We start from the raw sequence: 19,066 nt of genomic DNA, 5'->3' as shown, positions 1-19,066 counted from the left end.
CCTTCATACCAGGGCCTGAATGATATGGATGTTTGGTATTAGGGAGTAAAAACATTCTGGTACGGAAATACTATAATGCGTACAAATATAACATATAAAAAAAAATTGGCAATTATTCTTATGAATAATGTAGAAATTTGATCAAACTTTTCTTTGTGTAAAATGCAACGAAAAATAATTTTGAATAAAGTGAATAAAACACACCTAACTGATTTTTGTGGTGGAGTGAAAGTGAAAAGTGAAAAGTACCCGAAAATAGATATACTTAAGTAGAGTACTGATAGGTGAAAAGTGTACTAAGAAAAAAGATAAGATAAAACTTTATTATATAGCAGGCAAGTCAGAATGAGGTAGACAAGAGAATAATATATACATATATATATAGGAAAAGGCAATAGATTTAAAATAAAAAAACTAAATAAAAGAATGCTGAGTACGTACATTATATACACTTTGTAGTGGTTTGTATAGAAATGTTGTAAAGTAAAGTGAAGTGGCACAGGATGATTGGATGAGCAAGTAGAAAGAAGTTTGTACATAAACACAAACTTGCAAAAGTTATTTTCTGCTAGAAATAGTGAAAATAGTATAAGTAGAGTGTCATGACCAGTGCAGTGTTTTATTAAAGTACTGCAGTACATTAAGTAACGAAGTAAATGTACATATTCATTTGTGCACTAATATAAATCTGTATAAAAAGTGTCTCCGCTCCAGTGATCTACAGTAACCTGGTGTCCGCTAGAGGTCGCTGCAGCTCCACAGTGCTCAGCCGCTGTTAGCATGTAGCCGCTAACACATTCCACCGGCCGCCATGAAAACACGTAGACTTTAAACGGAGCCGCGGAGGAGTCATGTCGCTCCGGGACGTGGCGGCGGGATGTAAACTGTTCACTGCGCTGCTTCTGATTCTGGGTAAGTGCAGTTAAAGCCGACACAGCTAATCTGTTTAGCCTCATTTACAGCTACAGCCAATGGTGTTAGCATGAGGTGCTAGCTAACCCGCTAGCTCCCAGGAAGTGAGGGGCTGAAAGAGACCGGAAGTTGCTTCGATGTGGCCTTCAAAGTAAAATGCTGTCAATATAATGTAGCAGTACACAGTGTATGTTAGTTTATCAGTTCATATTTTTTAAATTAGTTATTTAGATATTAAACAGTCAGTGTAGTGTTTTGTTTTTGATTAAAATGTTGTACAAAATATTTTCATAGTTTGAATTTTTCAGTTAATTTTGTTTGTGTGAGATCTTTAAATATGCAGGAATATAATGTATAAAAAATCTGCTATTAATGTGTGTGTGGGTGTGTGTTCCTATTTTTCTTATTTACTGTTTTATTTTATTTTGTATAACAGTTTTTATCTTAATATTACTCCGGTCTGTCATATTGCTTCTTCTTTATTTCTCATCTGTTTAACTCTTACTTAACTCTGTATTACTTAATTTTTTTCTTGACAATGGAGCTTCCCTTGAAAAATATAGTATTATCGATATTGGAACAAAAGAAAGTTGGCAAAGTTCTTATGCTGCAGGTTACATGCTTATAACCAAAGTTTGTACTTGTTGAAAAACACATTAAATATGTTTAATAATGGGTTTCAGCAACAGTTATTTCCATATTCCAGAGCTCTGTTCAAAGCCAAAAACTATTTCCAGTGATTCAAACTCTACATTTTTGCAGATGAATCAATCTGCTCTAAATTTAGATTGTCTGAAAGATGAATTGAAGTATTGTGTTGATATTGCGTGGACACCACTGCTGCATCTGTCTCACTGTCTTCAGGTCCCCCTGCTGAAGACAGACACACTGGTTGTGCTCATGTAAGTGTGCCGCCCCCAGATTCTTGCTGTGATCATTCTTCATCATGTGGCTCGGCAGTGTGTGTCAGACTAAATCAACTCTGACTCCCCGCAGGCCGTGGAGCAGCAGGAGCTCGCTGCACGCAGATCTGCTGGTGAGTGAGGAATTTCACCACAGAGGCTCTGATGTTTTGTCCGAGTAGCACACACACACACACACACACACACACACACACACACACACACACACACACACACACACACACACACACACACACACACACACACACACACACTCACACACTACACACTACACAGCCAAACTAATGTTTCATGGTGCATGGTAATGAGGCTTGATTTTCCAATAGCAACATTTTGTATTTGACATTGTGCCAGTGAGTAAAGTACAGTAAATTACAATAAACAAAACTAATGCAAGAAAAAGGACATTTGGGAAAAGATGTTATTCACTTTCTTGCCGAGAGCTTCATGGGATGATTGACATGTCGTGAGTGTGTGCACGCTTCATAGGAAGCTACAGCCGCCTCTCAGTCAGTCAAATAGAGAAATAGAACAGGAAAGAAAATACACCTGCCAGCAACTTTACAGCTCATAAAACATGTTTTATCTCGTTTGTTCAATCAAGACAATACCTGAAGCGTAACGATGGTGAGTCATAAGTGGTTGTAAAAGAAGAAGAAACGTTATCTTAGAGGGATTAGTTAAAGTCAACGAAACAGCTGACATGCCTGTAATTTACTGTAATTACATGCATTAGGAACCATTTAGAACTAATGTATAATTAATTATTTGATCCCTGTGTGTTCCTTTAACTTCCCCCTGTCTCTTTGCATCACCACGAGTCCTTACTCTTTCTTCTCGTTCATCCCTTGTTCTTTTCTGTGAGTGTGTTTCTCAGAACTCGAGGATGTGGTCTTTGTGATCCAGAGCCAGAGAAACTCCTACCACGCCCGTCGAGGGGTTCAGAGGAGGGCGGAGATTCTGCTGCAGGCAGCTGAACTAGGACAGGTAACATCCGTCAGGCACTGGATGTTTATTGGTCCTTTTTAAAATGAGGCACATGATTTATTAACATTGGTGCTTCAGACAGGTTTATAAAGAGCAGTTCAGTTAAATATTGCAATCACCATTAGGGGGTTTGGAAAGAAGTGCAATCTGGGGTTCTGGTATTAACAGGATAATGATGCTGCATGCGTTTTTATTTTCAATGTGTACAATCGACACTGACCCACATAAAAAGTCAGGGGTCAGGGGTTTGACTTGCATCCTTTGCTCTTGTGTAATACTGTGGTATTACACTGGTACCAATAGGTGTCCTCCTTGTCATAGCACACACTGCTTGAGCTGAGATCTGTCTGCAGGGTAGCTGTTAAAATAATTAGACCAAAGTGAAATGAGGTAGATATGGATGTGGCTGCCTGGAGTAGAGGCATAGATTTGATGATTTTTCTGGTGCCGGGAGAGGATGTTGTGAAATAAAGAGAGTCCCGCTCTAGTCTTAGATTCTTCCGACAACATCATTTTGAATCCACAAAAATCTCCTGGATAGGAAAAAGAAGGAGAAGCTCTGTGCAGTGATTTCTACAGCAACATGTTTAGAAATCAAACATGTCTGAGTCCGTTCTGGATAAGTTAAGATAAGTTAAGTCAAGTCAAGGTGCGTTTGAGATCCGATCAGATGAGATAAATGAAGTTTAAGTCAAGGTAAGTTAAGTTAATAAGTTGAGATAAGTTTGAGATAGGAATAGGAATTGTATTTACCATCATCTCTGAACTTCGCTGAGTCTTTGTTACAGTCAGATCACACCTGTAAACAGTAGATGTGTTGCGGCGGCTCGAAAACTACTTTAATCACATAAAGCCTTGTTTGTGATTGAAGCGACACAGATGTTATTGAATTTGACACGTCTGTGATTGTTTTGTTTTGAAGCCACGTTTTGTTGTTTGTGGTTGGAGGTGTCTACACACAATTTCTTCCTGAGAGACAGAGAGAAGATTCAGTTTGTGAGAACGGTGGGAAGCATCAGTTGTGAAACATGCAGCTGCCCATCAACAATCTCTCATTCAGTCGTCGTGTCGCAGCTGTGAACAGCAGTTAATACACTGGGTGATATGTCAGACAGGCACATGAGAGCAGAACAATACACAGATAATGGATGTGTGTCACCAGAGGAGGCCGATTGAGACTCAGAATCAGAAATACTTAATTTATCCCTAGGGGGAAATTAGGATTTGGTTTGTAATGTGCACGGTTTTCTTCATTAATTGGTCATAAAATAAGATCTGATCAAAGTCACAAAAACAAAGAAACACAATGTGCTTAAGCTAATGACACAAATAATTAGAATCCTTTCTCGTCTTTGTGGAACACATGAAACCTTCTCAAGTGAACCCTTGACTGCCGCTTAAAACACAAACTCAAAAGAGAAGGACATTTAACAAAGTAAATTCTTAGTGTTAATCGTCATGAGTCCTTCGCAATATCAAGAAAGACGTGACTGATGGGACAAACGGCAAAAATATTAATGCTGGAAAAAAGGTTTCTGCTTTCGCACTCATTCATCAAAAGCACTTCCAACAGAAACAGATGCCACACGTGAAAGAAGAGGGAGTCATTTTCCTCTTTTGAATGGAGATGTTGAGAGGTTGTATCCGATAGTAAAGTTGATAAGGAATCGCTGTGATGTTGGCTGCTCCATTACTCTGAAAGTGTTTATAGGAGTGTACGGCGAGTTTTTGGAAAGGGCACATTTGAATGCTTCCGTGTCTAAACTGGCTAATTGTGCGCGTGCTGACGGGCTGTGGTGCGAGTGTGTCATCCAAATAAAGAGCTTGACGAATCAAAGCTTTCTTTGGATTTGATAGAGCATGATTGTGGAAAGCTGTTTTGAACAAGGGCAGGTTATGCGTCACACGTTTGACTGTTATATACATTTCAAGAAGATTAAAGGTCGTAAACTCTGAAATGCTGCTAGTTTTCTTAATTCATTTCTCTTTCCCACAGCCTGACTTCATATTTATAAGTAAAGCTTAACATTTGGTTGGTGCCACAGGGCATTTGTTATTGTCCACAAGTAAAGGCTTTTATCCCTGAATGTCGGCGCCTGTGGCTGTTTTTTACAGTCTCATCATCCAAACTCATTACAGATTCGTCTCATTTGGCCACCGCTCGCAGCCTCGGCTCTTTTGCGCCGCACGACCTTCCACAACACCGCAGCAGGTGGCAAAAATGGCCCCGCAGAATGTGAACTGGCCCGTGTGGACACACACACACACACCTGTTCCCAGTTTCTCATCTTTGCTCCCTTGTGTTCCTCATGTGATGCAGTTGTCTGTTGCCGCTCGTCGGCCTGTCTGTCTTCTCATCAGCATGTTTAGCCGCCATCTGCCTGTAAACCTGTTTTTCTTTATTAAAGTCCATCAGCGCTGCCTTGTGTTCGATTCCTCCCTCCCTCCCTCCCTCTGCCAGCACTGCTTCCACCAGCTTATAGTGACCTTCATGGTGTTTTATCTCATACCTTCAGCTATACTTCAACATGTGACACTTTTTGAACACTTGTTTGTAGATGTTTTGTGGGCATTTTTGTTGATAGGACAGAGTTTGAATGTGAAAGGGGGAGAGAGAGAGAGTGCACGCAGCAAAGTGCAGCAAGACTTTTTTTTTGCCATGGTAGCATAACTGTAGGGAGGGTTGTGTAGTTTGTGCTTCTGTAGGGACTAACACTTAAGAGGCAACTTAAGAGTAAAAGGAATTAAAAAAAAGTTTTTGATAGGACATCTTTATAAAGCTGCTGACTCATTCTTAAAGCATCATGTAGAAGTAAAGCAGCTCTGAAGTGATAACTTGATGAATGAACAAGAACATCCAGACACAAGAATTCAACATATTTTCCTCCAGGTTCCCTCTCAGTAATATGTTATTTTGCAAAAGCCAATATCATTCTGTCTTATTTAAAAGGCTCATTCTGTGTGTGTGACATGTTTATTTCCAGCTGCAAGTTTGATATAAAGTGTAAAAATAAAACTGGAGCATGGAAGACTGTCTGCTGTTGCCAGAGGAAGAACGTCAGAGGAAAAAATGAAGGCAATTTGCAAACAAATGAAGATGCATAGAAAGCGTGCACAGTATTGTTGTGGTTGTGCGCTTGAGGAATGCAAGGAAAGAAAGTTGTGTAACAGAAGTGAAGCCAGTAGGGAAGCAACGACTCCTGCGCTGCACAATCTATACGTCAGAAACCATCGTGACTAATGCTACTGTATATTACAAACATGTGTGAGAAGGTGAGTGCCCACCTCCGCTGCCGGTGGCCCGAGACGACCTGTTATGGTGACACAACGATTCTGCTGTTTCAAACACCTCATTTAGAGCTGCGTCCTCATTGTGATTACACACAAACTGCCTTTGTGTGACTCCAGGTAAAATGGATAGAACTCACAAGGGGACTTGCTCTGTTCAGACAAGAAGGGAAGCACACATTGACTTCATTCAGCTATTCTTTGCTGTATTCATCCTCACAGCTGTGTCTATATAAATAGAGTTGTGAGTTGTTCTGCACGAGTCCCTTGGTGAGGAGGTGGGACCTCAAACAGAAGCTCCTGAAACAAGGCTTTCCTCCTTGTTTTATTCCTCTTCATTTTGAGCCAATAAAGAATCAATTAAAAACAAACATTGCACGCAGCAGGTTGTGCAGATGTCGTCACTCAACATGTTGCTGATTAAGGTGTCGCCCCCCCACCAGCATGTTCAGGTGCATTCAGCAGATCATCTGTCAGTGTCACTGCAGAGTCACACATGATGAGATGAGACATTTCCTGCCCTTGTGTAATTCCTGCCTTTTTTTTTTTTACAGTCTTTCATAAGAACAAACCTGAGATACTTGTATTTCCATTTTCTGCTTTTGTGTAGGCTTCTATTTGCAGCTCATTTCTTTTTGCTCTGCTACATTTATTTTACAGCTATAACGAATTTTTGTATTAAGATTTTACAGTTAAAAACAACATAATAAGCTCAAATACTTTGCATTGTTAAAGATTAAAGCAAGATATTTTTAGATTTTTTTCTTGTGCCCAAAGCAGTGTTTAAATGAGGGCATGTGTTTTGTCCCAGATTTCAGTGAGTTTTTAGTAAAAAGACAAAAAGAAGATTTTTATAATAATAGTAATTATTATAAATGTATGTCAATTTTCTCCAGTTGGAGTACTTGTATTTTGATGCTTTATTTGATGATATATGCATTTGTTCTTTACTTAAGTTGGGGTTTGAATGCAGGACTTTTACTTGTAAAGAAGTATTTGACCTTGTTGTAATGGTACTTGGACCAGGAAATACAATATATCCTAAAAATTAAATTGTATGTTCTTCTTCGTGTTATTTCACTTCCATTCTAGCCGTGTTGCCGCTGCTGCAGAAAGAGAGTTTACACTCGTCGTGATTTAAATGCAGTGAAATAAAAATGTTTCCGAAGACGTTTTGCACTGAATTGTATTTATCTGACGGCAGGATATTGATAGTTTCTTATTATTGAATTGTTTTGTTTCAGGTGGTTCCGGTTGTTCTTCTTCTTCATGAGCTGTCGGAGTATGCAGGGGATTGGAGTATCCTCCCTGCGCTTCCTCTGTGAGTCATAAACCCGCATGTAGAGATTATTACAAAACAATCAAATCACAGTCCATAAAAATTAATTGAATGAAGCATTAATGATGAGCTGATGGTTTCTTATGGATCTTTCCAGTCTCTCTGCCACATACGGCCAATCAGCTTCCTGGTTTTTCTTCATAGAGGAGGAGACCAGAGTCTCACTGGCTGCTCTGCTGCAGGTCCTCCACAGGTATCAAGTCCACGAGGTGAGACGCAAACACGCACCCTGAAATAAAAACATATAACCAACAAAACTAACGATATTCAGTTTTATGCAAAAGCTGTTTTGGGGATTTTGGCTCAGTTTCACCCTGATCTGACCACAGCAGCTGCATGTTTCATATCTCAGATGTTGACTCTCTGATGAGGTTACAGGTTTCCCTCAGATGACTCTGTTCCATATCTATGCTGCATAATGTAACCGTGCACCCCCACTCCTGTGTTCGCTAAACCTTCCTGCAGGCACTTGCTAAGCCTGTTTGCACATCTGGCATTGTGGGACAGACACTGACGCCTTTTTAAACATCACGCCTCTGATTCTGGAAGGCGGGCATGTTACCGAAATGTACAAACCCTGGTGGCATTGTTCTTGCTTTGTGTGATCTCTGTATAAAGGGGGCTACGGTCATATTAGATTGTTAAAATCCTTTTACGAGTAGAAGGTGTGTTAACTTTGTCTGTTTAGATCACCAAACTTTGCACAGGGCTGCCAACACTTAAACGTACAACAGTCCTCAGCCAAGAGGAACTTTCTATTCATATACAACATTTTTCCCTTTTCACAAGTCACAGGAATGGTTTCTGGGTAAACGTCTCCATGACAACGAGGCTTCCATCATCCACCATTATGCTTTCTCTGAAGACCCCAGTTCCTTTGGTTACCCTGACCCTGCAGCAGGCTGGGCTCTCAGCACCCCCCTGCTCCACAGGTGTGTGTGTGTGTGCTTGTGAGCATCCAAGTGTCACTGACAGGTTTTCTCTCTCTCTCTCTCTCTCTCTCTCTCTCTCTCTCTCTCTCTCTCTCTCTCTCTCTCTCTCTCTCTCTCTTTGTTATTTTGAGAGAGCGTTGGGTCACAGCTGCAGCAAAGCTTTTTTCATCAGGGTTTTAGGAATAGACTGATTACAACTATTACAGAAACTCAAGTCTAATAGATACAAATAAATAGCTCATACAAACAATACAATGAAAGCCCTATTTTGGCTAAATATGCCTGAACTCAAAACAGGCACTAAATTAATATTAAACAGGCACTCGTCAGTTTTATAAAGGTCTGTAAAAGGTCCCAGAGTAATTTATCTTCAGAATTACTTTTTAACTAATTGAATATTGACTCATGATGAAATCTTTACAAATTAATTTATCCAGTCTTTCAAATCTAGAGCTTCAGTTGCTTTCAATTGCCTGTGTATTCATATCTAAAAAAAACAACTCACATTTTTAATTAAAAACATAAAAAAGGAGACAGAAGAACCCAAACGAAACCAGTTAATTGAATCAGGACGTCCTCGCTGTGCATCCCTTTTCCAATCTGCTCTTCTTCGTCTTTCAACTTCTTTCACTTTTGTTTTTCAGACTCACTGAGCGGATCCAACACGGGAATCTGAAGTCAGACTTTACCATCGACTTGAAGCATGAGGTAACATTAAGTTTCTTGAATCGTGTGTGTGTGTGTGTGTGTGTGTGTGTGTGTGTGTGTGTGTGTGTGTGTGTGTGTGTGTGTGTCTCCTCCACTTTGATAAAAAGTTATGGTTGAAACTTGGATCATTACCATTAGTGTCAGAATTTTTCCGGTCCCCTGCTGACGTGAAGTAGACAGACTGCACTGCCCCAGTGACTGATGATGCTCAGACTCAACCCCCTGCACCTTCTTGTGACAGAAGCTGTTAATTATATTATTAATGCAAAATGTTTTTTCCTGAATGGGTGTGATAGTATGTGGTTATGTGAAATGCACTCTGTGTTTTTGTAGTTTTTTCAATGGGATTCTTATAACATTTGGTTTCCTGCATAAGACTCTTAAAATTCCTGTGGTTCCTAATTTGACAGTAGAATCAAGGTCAAATCAAAGTTGTGTCTCACTTTTCCGTTTGTGGTTTCCAGACCCCGCAAAGTTATTAATTTATCATTTTTGAAATTCAAATTCATAGCCTTAGCCTGAGCGGCCCCCTTTAAAATATCCTCCAATGACTTATGGGTAATAAAAAATAAATCATTGGCTGTCTAAGTGTATATGACCCAGACCGAGTTCTGAGGACGTCCAGAACTTTCAGGAGGTCAGAGCCTTTCACTGTCGGAGGAGCTGTTGTACTCGTCCGACACTGAACCGACAACTTTAAGTTTACAGGACAATGATAAAATGTCACTAATCACTGTTCCCCTCATACTGCCGAAATTCCTCTTCATGTGTTTTTAGATTGCTTTGTATATTTGGGAGGAAGGAAAAGGTCCAAAGCTGACAGCAGTTCCAGAGTTTTGCACCGAGCCGAGAGACAACTGCGCTACCACATTTACGACCTACCTGCCTAACTGTGTACGTACAACTCTTATTTATGACCTTTACATCATAAGACTTGGATCAATCATTCGACCCATTTTAGCGATTTTCCCGTGTTTACAAAAACCTGCACATACCCTCTTATTTGGGTGTAAAAGAGGTATAGCTCGACTATTTTCAGAGACATATTGGAAGATTAGTTTTTGGACCATATCTTTGACGGCTCTAAAAGTCATTCATCTGCAGATACCCTCCCAAGTTATATTTACTCCAGGTTCGTCCATACATTGTGAAATCCATTTTCCATTTACTTCCAGTCACATTTGCCTAAAAAAGAATGACTCATACTTTTCTATCACACTTTGAAACCCATCACACACAAGGAACATATTCATTTGTACTGAATATTCTGCAGAGGTAGCAAATCGAAGCTGAAAGACGTGAATGAGTAATAACATACTGATTACTATCGGCCATTTTCACACCTGAAATGAGTAGTGGGTGAAAAAATAAATTCACAGATCTGTCCAGAAAACCAAAATGGAAAACATAGCTGTGAGTCGTTTCCCCCACATAATAATGTTAGAACTGAGTGTTCCTCATTTTGCCATTCCGCCTCAATTTTAACATTACACTCTGTAGAAGCTGCGCCTCATTCTGTGTGTGTGCTCCTGTGCACCTTTTACCATCTTCTTTCTTACATGCAGCGTATTTTCTATCCAGAGGGACATTGACATTTTCTCTCTGTCTTTTTAGGGAGATTCAGTCTCGAAGAACGACGTATTTGTTGCTGTGAAAACTTGCCAGAAGTTCCACAGGGAGCGAGGTGTGTGTTAGTTTGACCCGTCGGATTTAGATGAATACTGTTTCATTAATGACCTCCACCAAGCAGCTTATGAGCCGAGAGGGAAGCCAGAATAATCCACGGATCTTTATGAAAAATAATCCTTCTTATTCAGGGCACTGATAACTATTAGAGAATGTAATTTGGCGCAGTTTGATTGAATCTGGGGGAACTGTTGGGCCTTGGTTGATGATTGTGCTCTTCTGAGTGAATCAACCAAACCAGCCAACATCACCTCCTTGCTGGAGTTAATGATGTTCTGCAGTGTGCGATCATTTACTTAAATTAAAGTACCAGTGCATGAATGTAAAAGTAATTAATTAAAGCCAAATCTCCAGCATTCATAGTCTAAATTCAATAAACATGGAGGAATATTATCAACAATATGCACGTAGAATAAAGACAATGGTTCCTGTAATTGGTTATTTGATGTGTAACACTGTGAGATTTAGTTTATTTTAATTAGAGAATCAATTAGGATTAAATATAATTAATTCATGTTCATTTACTTGGTTTCCTGTTTTAAATTCACAACCTCAACCAGACTCGGTTTGTGTAATTACCTAAAACACTGATGTCTGTTTTTAGAGTTGAAACGAGACTAGTTCAGGACGGACACTAGCAGTGTGTGATTAACTTTGTTAGGGATGTTTTCATTTGCTGTTTAATTTCAGGTTATAAAAGTGAGCTGACTATACATCAATTAATTTGTCGATTAAACAAATTAAGGATTGGTCGCCACATATCAGGGAGGAAAATTATTGATGTGATATAGTTATTGACATTTATGATTGTTTTCTCCCTCCACTCAATATCTTCCTTTATAATTAAGAGTATTTCCAAGTCCCTCTTGATCTAATAATGTGTGACCCCCCCCCCACACACTCCCCACAGTGCCAGTGGTGAAAGCAACATGGGAGAGTGACGCTGGGTTTCTGGAGTATTACAGCGACGTCACTGACGCCTCCATACCCACCATCAGCCTGGGAGTGCCCAACACTGAGAGAGGTGAGCCGATCGGCAGCAGCGTTCATTGATTCCTGCAGCACAGCTCAGACATAGGAGGGTGGATTGTGATAGGGACTCCATCAGAAGATGAACAGACCTGCACATTAATGGAGAAAGATGCTGTCTGGGTAGATGTTAGCATTCAGCTCACAACAAGACTGTGCCTGACCACCCCCCCCCCGTGTTTTTCTGTGTTCAATCCCCACGTTGTCCACAGTTCACGGATCATCAAGTGGCTCTTCACCTTCTTTTGTCCTCCTGATGTGAGGTAACTGTTAGCGGGAGAAAGTCCTTCAGCCTCTTGAGGGCTGAGGTGAGAGGCCCCTGACCTCCTCTCTCACACACTTGAAGTGCACCGCAGGCGGATGAATTACTGTGCGGACAGATTCACGACTGATTCTGAAGACAAGAGAGTCCAACTGATTCACAGCAGCATATGGCTTATACTCTCAAAGACAGCTTTTCTCTGGCTTTGAGGGTATAAGCCATGGGAAATCTGTCCTCTGGATAGAGGACACTGGAACTTCCTCAATATGCTTTATAATTGGAAAACAATAACTGCACTAATGAGCAGCTTCAGTGAGAAGAGGACATACAGCGATCAGCCACATTGATAAAAGCCCCGGCAGCTCTGACCTGTCGAGACGTGGAATCCACCAGACGTCTGGTGTCAAGACGTTAGCAGCAGATCCTTGCAAAGTGGGTCTTCTATGGATCGGACTGGTTTTTCAGCACATCCCACAGATTATTGGGAATTTGTCAAAACCTTGAATCCTTTGCCGTGTTCCACATACAATTCCTTGTCCCGTTCATAGAGGCCACTTCCAGGGCAGCCGCGCGACCAGGTGAGCTAGCAGATACCGAGGCTGGAGCCCTCCTGCAGCAGCCGCAGGTTCGGTTCTGACCCGGCCCTTTGCTGAGGGTCTTCCCCGCTCTCTCTCCCCATTTCAAGCTTCCATCAAATCAATAAAGGTGAAATGCCCAAAAATTACCATCAGAGAATACCCTCGTGGCCATATATGGGTGTAAATGTTGGTAATTGATCCGTGTCAATAAAACGCAAACATGAATCCCAGAAATCCGAGCAGCACACTGGCTCTGCTGGCTCGCCTTCCTCCCACAGTACATCCTGCAGCAACTCTTCTCCAGGTAAATGACGTACACGCACCGGGCTGGAGCTCACGTCAGCCTCTGCACTCTGACAGATTCAAGTGGCTCACACCCTCACATCTGCCCATTTTTCCTGCCTTCCATCAACTTCAAACACTCACTGCCTAATATACCTCACTCCTCCACAGGTGTAAGGAAATAACCAATGTGTGGTTTGAACATTGTACAGACATCAGTGTATTAGGTGTGTTCTTGTCTGAGCTAACCCCTGATTACAGCACACATCCTCCTGCGTCACTCCCTCTAATGTGCCTTCACACAGCGGGCGACCGGCACAGTGTCAGCGACACCTCCAGCTCTTCCTCGTGTTCCTCTTTAAATTCCTCTCCCTGCTCTTGTTCACAGACTGATGTGAAGTGTCGTAGTGCCTCTTCTGTCCCATAGTCTTCTTTTGTATTTCCATCACTAATTAATGCTTCCCAAGCTTGTGCTCTACAGACATGAAAGAATCGACACAAAAAAGAGGCCATGTTGTATTTTCTTTGTGTCTCTTATGAACACCTACACTGGTTTGGTTTATTAGGTTCACCTCAGTGAAACAGTCCTTTAATAAATCCTGCCTTCATGATGGTTGTAATGTTTATTTCTTATCAATAGTATTTTATAGAGGTTTTGATGATGGAGGCTGATGATTTGTATTGCAGTAAAAGGACTGTTTCTATTATTTCTTTTTATATTAATAAGGATGGACTATAACATGTCTCTGAAGTTCAGTTCAACATTTTGAACGTCCTTCAAAATGATCATCTTCTCTGTAAATTAAACATAAACCGGATTATGGATTTATTGCAGGGCTGTTAAAGTAGATTTCTTGATTGTTGTCTTGTTTATCAAACATTTTTTACCACATCCCTTCATCGCTTTACTTCCATGTTTGCACACTGTTCCTTGTTTCTTTTTCGTCTTGATATTTTCCTTTTTCTTCCAAATCATCTATTCCAGCTTGTGAGCATTCCTCTCTGACTTTTTACAAGTGGATGAATCATTTTGTGAGAAAGCCTTTTCAGCGTGACAACAAAACAGTCTCTCTCTCTCTCTCTCTCTCTCTCTCTCTCTCTCTCTCTCTCTCTCTCTCTCTCTCTCTGCCTCTGGCTCTCTCTCTCTCTCTCTCTCTCTCTCTCTCTCTCTCTCTCTGCCTCTGTCTCTCTGGCTCTCTCTCTCTCTGGCTCTCTCTCTCTCTCTGCTCTCTCTGGCTCTCTCTCTGGCTCTCTCTCTCTCTGCTCTCTCTCTCTCTCTCTCTCTCTCTCTCTCTCTCTCTCTCTCTCTCTCTCTCTCTCTCTCTCTCTCAGTCCTTTGTGAGGTTTCTGCTATTCTGTCGTTTTATGAGTCACAAACCTCCAGGATCAGAGCCGGTGACCTTCTCCATCTTTCTCACACTTGACATCTTTATGTTGTGTCCCTGCAGGACATTGTGGGAAGACATTTGCCATCTTGACGCGGTTCCTTAGTGACACTGGGCCAAAGGCTGATTGGCTTCTCATTGTTGATGATGATACACTCATCAGGTAACTGGCACAAGAGTTTTTCTTTGACTTATGACTCCAAGAAGAGAAGTTAAGTTTAGCACATCATTTTGTTTAAAAGTTGTCAAAGGGGAGAATAAAGTTTGCATTTGTACTTTTGACTCGTGTCAAAGCCAGTTGACACTCGTGTCTCAAAGCGCTGCTGCTGTGAGAACTGGCTCTGTTTAGGATTCTCCAGCTCTCAGTCCCTTCAAATGTCTCCAGCTTTTTATTGTTCACATCTGCGAGGGGTTCATTTCCTCTGATTGTGACAGGTTGATTGGAGTGAATTGCAATCACAAACAGTTTTTCCAGACCTTGAAAATGTGACTGTTGCAATAACAGCAAGAGTTTTCAGTCCAGATAAACGCACACTGTCCCCAGACGAGCTCCAATCTGACAAAACAAGTGACAACCTGTGAATGTGGACGGTGTGTGTAGAAAGTGTTTTGGTGCGATAAAGAAACAACTCAATAAGCGGTTTTAATCTGCCTACAATCCTGGTAACTCGCTTTAATGTGTGACCTTTGACCTCCTTGGTCTTTGTCCGTTTCAGTTTACCCAGGTTGCGGCGACTGCTGCGCTGCTATGATCCAAAGGAAGCGGTGAGCCTCGGGGAGAGATACGGCTACAGCCTGATTAACCACGGATACAGCTACACCACAGGAGGCGGAGGGTGAGGCTGGTGTAGCGTGACAATAAAATGAGGATGAAGCCGCTGATAATATTAAATGAAATGTTCTAAACGTTTTTCTCAAGTGCACCTTATAGAATTTTGCACATTTAACATTTTAGTGTGGTGGGACAATATTTAATTACCAGTATTACATGATTAAAGAGCTACTACGTGTGTGTCAGAGAATCACACAGTGGCAAATAGATCCACTATCAGTCAGATTTTTGGTCAGTGTGTGTGTGTGTGTGTGTGTGTGTGTGTGTGTGTGTGTGTGTAGGATGGTGCTTAGTAGGCCTGCAGTCTCCAGGCTCGTCTCCAGTGGTTGTAGATGCTACACTGATGATGCTCCTGACGACATGGTGCTGGGCCGGTGCTTCACTTCCCTCGGTGTCCCCATCACACACAGTCCACTGTTCCACCAGGTACAGACACACACACACACACAAGTTAAGTTTCCAATAATAATTAATCAAAGACTAAACATCTATTCTAGCTTCTTGTGGAAATGATCTGCTTTTATAAACTCAAGACAACCTCTTCATCTTCATTAACTCTCTCTGAGCTTTGTCTCTAATGTTCTCAGAATAAAGTCTAACAAAGGTCTCTGGAGAAAACTCCTGATGCAGCTCGTCAAGTTATAGACGAGTAAAGAAAGATGCTGCCGGAGTGACTCCCCTGTCCAATTAGTGTAAAAGTCCTCTGGCCAATGTTGAACCTCTAGAAAACACAGCGAGTTTGTGATTTAAATAGAATTCATTCTTGTATTTTCAGAGAGGCACTGATGAACTCGGGCTCCTGGGACCAATATGTCAGTGCAGTAGTTTGATAAAAACAGTAGATTTACTGCTGTAGTCCGTCTCCAAAACCAATATACTTGTGATTATGGATTTTGGTAAAGAAAGGAAACTCCAGACAGGGTCTCTTATGAGATAACACTCGTCTTCTTTTTTTCGACGAAGGATATCTTGAGGTAGAAATTTAAAGGAAAATTTACTTTTGATGTGTTAGATCTTTGTTTTCTGATTTTCTACCAGTGAGATAAAAACGGGGAAAAATGGCACAAAGTGATAAGATGAAAATGTTCATTCGCTCCAGACAGAAACCCGCCGTGTTATCTCAGAGAATCAGCTCTTGTTTTTAATGTTGAGCTTCTGGTCAGGGCTCTGGATTGGAAAATTACTTTCCACTAATGAATATAATTGAGGAATAAAAGGTTTTCAGATAAGACAGCTCGATGTTTTGTCTACTCGACTTTCAAAGTGCACTACACACTGCACAACTTGCTGTCTTGTGGTTTGGAGTCTTGCAGTCGTCCTGAGTTCATACTACATGGCCGACTGACAGGGGCTCACAGACTCCAGGATCTTTCACCTGCAGAAACACCCGACTATGACTGGTCACCGCGTCCTGTGCTCTGATTGGCTATATTTGTGGCTGATTCATGTGGATATGCAGCCTGCTAGAAGTCGATTTGGAGCAGCCAACTTGTGTCTTTGAAGAGTTCACTCTCTGCAATTGGCGAATGCTGATTGAACGCCAATTTGGCTCTGATCCGGGGCTTTTGTTGGCAGGTAAAAAATCTGACTAAAAATCACGGGGTGTGAACTAGACTAGAGTTTTGGAATCAGAGACGTTTGACAGAAGGTGCAGACAGACGTCTTTTGATGTAAAACGCTGTTATTGTGCCTATAAAACTATAATTCTGTTAGCTGCTTGTACTGAAGAAGAAGGCAACTAATCATCAACTTGACCAAGACACAGTGTTGTTCTGCAGTAAGGGGGTCAGGAGGAAGCACGTCTATCTCTTTGTTTCTGCTGCCTTCCCTGAAATCATCCCTCACCTTTCTGGTTCAGAGGCGTGAAAACAGAAACTGTTGATGAGAGCCAGATTCAAAATATTGACCTTCACGCTCCAGTATCAGGTGGCGCGCTTCACGATGCTCGCTTCATGTTATCCCTCCCTGAGTGTCGGGGGGGGGGAAAGAGACAGAAAGACTAGCTTGTGGGTTACGGAGTCTATGACAACAGAACATTGAGCTGCGCTACCCTGAGGGAAGAGTCCGATAGTTTGCAGCGGTGGGAATCCTCTGAATACATGAAACGTGAAACACTGAGCAGACACAATCATGAGCACACACACTGACAAAACGGCTTGTTTTTGATATCCTAGGCTCGACCGGACGACTACAACCACACGCTGATCTCCTTGCAGCAGGCCATCTCCTTCCACAAGCACTGGAACGTAGATCCCGTGGCCGTCTACAGACACTGGCTGCAGGAAACACACCCACGAGATGAACTGTAGAAACACTGCACAGTAACAAACTGTACAAACCTATGTTGCACTGTAGCGTAAAGTTAATGATGTGCAAAGTAAATCAATATTTTTTATATCAGTATTAAATCTAATGTCTCTGTGCGCCAGGTGGAATGGGTTGTAAAACATTATGGCCCAAGTACGTCTCTCCAGAGGTTTAGCTCATCATCAAATAAACTGCACATTCACAGCAAACAATAACTTAACTTAACAGAGTGGATGCTAATGTTTCTTTGCCTCTGCTGGATGTGTCAGGAGATAATCGTTTGCTCACATATTTGCCATTATCTGTGTTTAAGCCATGGATAAGTGAATGGTGGTGTCTTTTAAAACGTTTTGCCGTCGAACATCCATTTTAAAAATGTGTCATGAAGATCAGCTCCACATGGACGAACTTAATGTTTTAAAGAATATGGAGAACTTACTGGTGACAACTGTTTTTTTGTTTTGCTTTTTGGTTCAGCATCAGTGAGTGTTTGCATCTGTAAGTCAATACTGCAGCCACCCTGTTTGTTGCTGGTTTTGTGAGTCTGAGCGTCACTTTACCCCCAAACTGAACGCATACTGCTCTTCGTCAATATTTAAATGTAAACACCCCCCCACCCCTCCCCCCACCCATTATGCAGCAACACGTGTGTATGAGGCTTTAGATATTTACTTTATTGAAGAGCGATTATTTCAATGTATTTTTTATGTTTGACCAGCATCTTTTTGCTTGCTTACCAGATCTTTGCATTTTTCCTTTTTTTTTATTTCTGTTGGTTTTGTATCTGTGAAACAAAAAGTTTACCAAGTTGATAACAACCGAGTGAGTGTTTCTCTGAAGGAGGATTTTTCAATAGAACTTATTAGAATTTTATATTTTTGTGAGGCTGTCTGTCTGTCTGTCTGTCTGTGTGTGTGTGGGTCTGTGTGTGTGTGTGTGTGTGGATGCGTGTGGACGGGTGTGAGAGTAATTATGACCACAGCTGGCGAGCCTGTATGAAAATGCCATTTTACATCTTTTTTTGAGAATATATAAATGTCTGTGTGCACTTACTGAAAACCACATTTTCTAGAATTAAATGGGCAGAAAATAAAACATTAATCTACTTGGATAACAAACTTTTATTTGTGTGTTTTTATTTGTTTTATGTCACAGAAACACACCAACAGGAAAAAGGGCACCTTTTTCTTTTCTCTGCCTCCGCCTGCGTGTTTTTCATTTCTCCAGACGTGTCATCCTCGTTGAGTATCCTGTGTCATTGTGACTTCAGTTACTATAGCAACAGGGATATTAACTGTGACGATGACGATGTCTCTATCAAAGCTCCGTGTGTTGACATATTGTGATACATAAACTGTATATTCAGCATCCACGTAGCCTCATAGCAGATGGTGTTAATCGCTTGAATTGCTTCTGGTGTCAGTCGGTATAATTGGCTTTCATGTGATTTGTTCCTTCTGTGTGAGCACGACAGAGATAAACGCAATTAATACCTGCATCACCTCAGGATTGATAGAATAATAAGTCTCCTCTACTTTGCTCTTCACGAGTCTCAGAAGTCCCATTATAAATTGTTTTAATCTGCACGGTCACAGGCCTTTCATTACATCGCTCCT

The 19,066-nt window shown here is 41.2% G+C and overlaps 1 protein-coding gene across 2 annotated transcripts; it reads left to right on the top strand.

Annotated features, from left to right (window-relative positions):
* Positions 1 to 774: 774 nt before the first annotated feature.
* On the top strand, positions 775 to 18,568 carry b3glctb (beta 3-glucosyltransferase b). Of its 2 annotated transcripts, none has more exons than XM_035179297.2 (15): positions 775 to 912; positions 1,777 to 1,814; positions 1,909 to 1,948; positions 2,713 to 2,822; positions 7,355 to 7,431; positions 7,547 to 7,658; positions 8,245 to 8,381; positions 9,026 to 9,089; positions 9,867 to 9,983; positions 10,704 to 10,773; positions 11,686 to 11,799; positions 14,375 to 14,474; positions 15,028 to 15,147; positions 15,425 to 15,569; positions 17,318 to 18,568. In XM_035179297.2, exons 1-15 carry the CDS (start codon positions 852 to 854, stop codon positions 17,450 to 17,452), a joined length of 1,440 nt encoding a protein of 479 aa, XP_035035188.1. In that variant the 5' UTR covers positions 775 to 851; the 3' UTR covers positions 17,453 to 18,568. The 2 variants fall into 2 exon arrangements, with proteins under 2 accessions (XP_035035188.1, XP_035035186.1); XM_035179295.2 differs by having other exon boundaries at positions 8,239 to 8,381.
* The last annotated feature ends 498 nt before the right edge of the window (positions 18,569 to 19,066 follow it).

This window comes from Hippoglossus stenolepis, chromosome 15 (genome assembly GCF_022539355.2).
Source record: "Hippoglossus stenolepis isolate QCI-W04-F060 chromosome 15, HSTE1.2, whole genome shotgun sequence".
Lineage (NCBI taxonomy): Eukaryota > Metazoa > Chordata > Actinopteri > Pleuronectiformes > Pleuronectidae > Hippoglossus > Hippoglossus stenolepis.
This window is presented reverse-complemented; position numbering and strand designations above follow the sequence as displayed.